Here is a 2270-nt window from a genome sequence, read left to right on the forward strand (position 1 = left end):
GTTTTGTTCATGAGTTGTGTGTACGCCGTGCTTAACACACAAGAGGCATTTCCTCCCTCATTCCGGCGACGTCGTAGATGACAGTGTTTCTTTATACAAACAGAAATCACACTTGAAACCCGACAGTGACTCTTTTAGTGCCACTTATGTTGACGATGGTTCCGACTACCTCTTCGTGTATTTGCTGTAGTTTTGCTTTCAAACTGAAATTAAATGACATTTTTTCTTAAAATTTGCATGTCTCACTTGTAAACTCCTTGCGGAGGAGCAAGCTACTCTTGTGGCGTCACTGTTCGCAGAGAATTCATAGAATTTGTTGGACATGTCCAGAATCCTCCATACCTGCTTATGAACTATCTGTGACCTCAATGTTTCTCAAGACACACTTGGCAGACTTCTGCATGTCATTTGGACGCAGACGGGCTGTTGGAGCCATACGGCTGGTTGTGACCAACTGAACCTGATGGGTCCACAAGGAACTGTGTGAAAATGGCTTCTTGGACACATGTTGTTCATGCTGTCTAAAGGAACCAGTTTTCAATGGCTCTTTGAAACACTTTTGGGGGTTCTTTACAGAACTGCTTGCTGAAATGGTTCTTTAAAGAACCTCTTTTTGAAAGGAGGTTTATGGAGCTAAAAAAATTTTTTTCTATGGCTTCACTGTGAAGAGAGTGAAATATTGACAAGTCCTGTTGAAGTCCTGTCATCCCCACAGCATGTATGAGAGCACAACATGGATTCATGAGCTGGAAAAAAATTAGCTGAACTAATCTGTGGATTATTTTCTGGATAAATCAGCTGTTTGATTCTAAAATGTCAGAACACAGAACAACAATGACAGCAAATAGGAATTTCAAATAATAAGAAATTACAATAATGATATTTACAACAGATGACACAGGAAGTTAAAGGGAACACAGGGCTAGCTACTGTGCGTTGGTTCAGAGGGTAAACCACACATCAACTGGACATACGACAGAGCTGGGGCTGGACGATTGGTAACAATCAACTATAAACTATCAGACAAACTCAATCTTACGAAAGCTACTCATTTTTACAAAGATGAACAAAGACTTGGTACAACCAAGACAGGACAGTGAAGGCTGCACAGAGGTAGAAACACACACTACAACATGCCTTCATGGCAGCTACGCAGAAGAAACATGGCCGACAGCAAACACGAACACGACAAGCGGAGCTAGACTTAGCTGGCAGCCTGACGGGGGGGGAAGGAGTTAATGTGGCAGCTATCCACTCAGTACAGGTGTGATGATGTGTCTGTGATGTGTGCTTCTGGTAGTTTCTCTGACATCAGAGCACAGCAGCTGGTGTCTGTATATGCCACAGCAGAAGTTCGTCTGTTGGTCTGAACCGATAACCATCAGCCAATGAGAAGGCAGGATTTAATGTGTGTGTGTTGTGTTCAGTGCCGTCGGAGCCGCTGCACATCTACCTGCTGCAGAACTCTCAGAGCTGCTGCCGAGTTCTGTTCAGTCTGGAGGCCTTCAGCGTCGAGCAGAAGGTCCGAGTCACCCTCTGTCTCCATGACAACATGCAGCTGGTGGCCACGGAGACCGGACACAGCCGCCAGGTACGGCAGCGATGCGTTGCACTGTTCTTCCACAGATTGCTGCCAACAGAACTGGATAAGAACCAAAGGCTCAAGTCCAACTAACAAGCTCACCTGTGTTCCTGAGGCTGAGTCCATTTAAAGAACCGTCAGATTTTCATCTTCCAACGACCCTTAAACGTGTCATTTGTGGCGTGGTTTCATCAAGATGGTTCGACCATGGCTGAGCGTAACATGTGACATTTAATCAAAGCAACGTTCTTCTTCGTGTTTCATTTAAAATTCACCAAACTAAACCATCTGCAGCAGATCCTGTAGAACTGGAACCTTCCTCCTCCTGAGTCTGATCCCGTAGGACCAGAACCTTCCTCCTCCTGGATCTGATCCCGTAGAACCAGAACTTTCCTCCTCCTGGGTCTGATCCCGTAGGACCACAACCTTCCTCCTTCTGGGTCTGATCCCGTAGAACCAGAACCGTCCTCCACCTGGTTCTGATCCTTCACCTGTCACGATGGGGGATCGCGAAACCCAGGTGCGAACACAGGTGGAGGTTCAAAGGGATTTATTAATGAAAGAATCAACAGAACTGAACTCAGGATAGGGGGACTGAACTCAGGGTAGGAGGAACTGAACTCAGGGTGGGGGGAACTGAACTCAGGATGAGGAAACTAAAGTCAGGGTGGGCGGAACTGAACTCAGG

General features: G+C 46.1%; 1 protein-coding gene across 1 annotated transcript in view; it reads left to right on the plus strand.

Annotated features, from left to right (window-relative positions):
* The window catches only part of LOC103370617 (regulator of G-protein signaling 3-like), a 30003-nt gene that overhangs the window by 21523 nt on the left and 6210 nt on the right, over positions 1–2270 (plus strand). Inside the window, exons 21-22 of the mRNA XM_008299736.1 lie at positions 1428–1672; positions 2037–2102. Of these exons, the coding sequence (XP_008297958.1) occupies positions 1428–1672; positions 2037–2102 (311 nt within the window). The remainder of the gene's footprint in view (positions 1–1427; positions 1673–2036; positions 2103–2270) is intronic.

This window comes from Stegastes partitus, unplaced genomic scaffold (assembly GCF_000690725.1).
Source record: "Stegastes partitus isolate 25-593 unplaced genomic scaffold, Stegastes_partitus-1.0.2 Scaffold1452, whole genome shotgun sequence".
NCBI classification, from domain to species: domain Eukaryota; kingdom Metazoa; phylum Chordata; class Actinopteri; family Pomacentridae; genus Stegastes; species Stegastes partitus.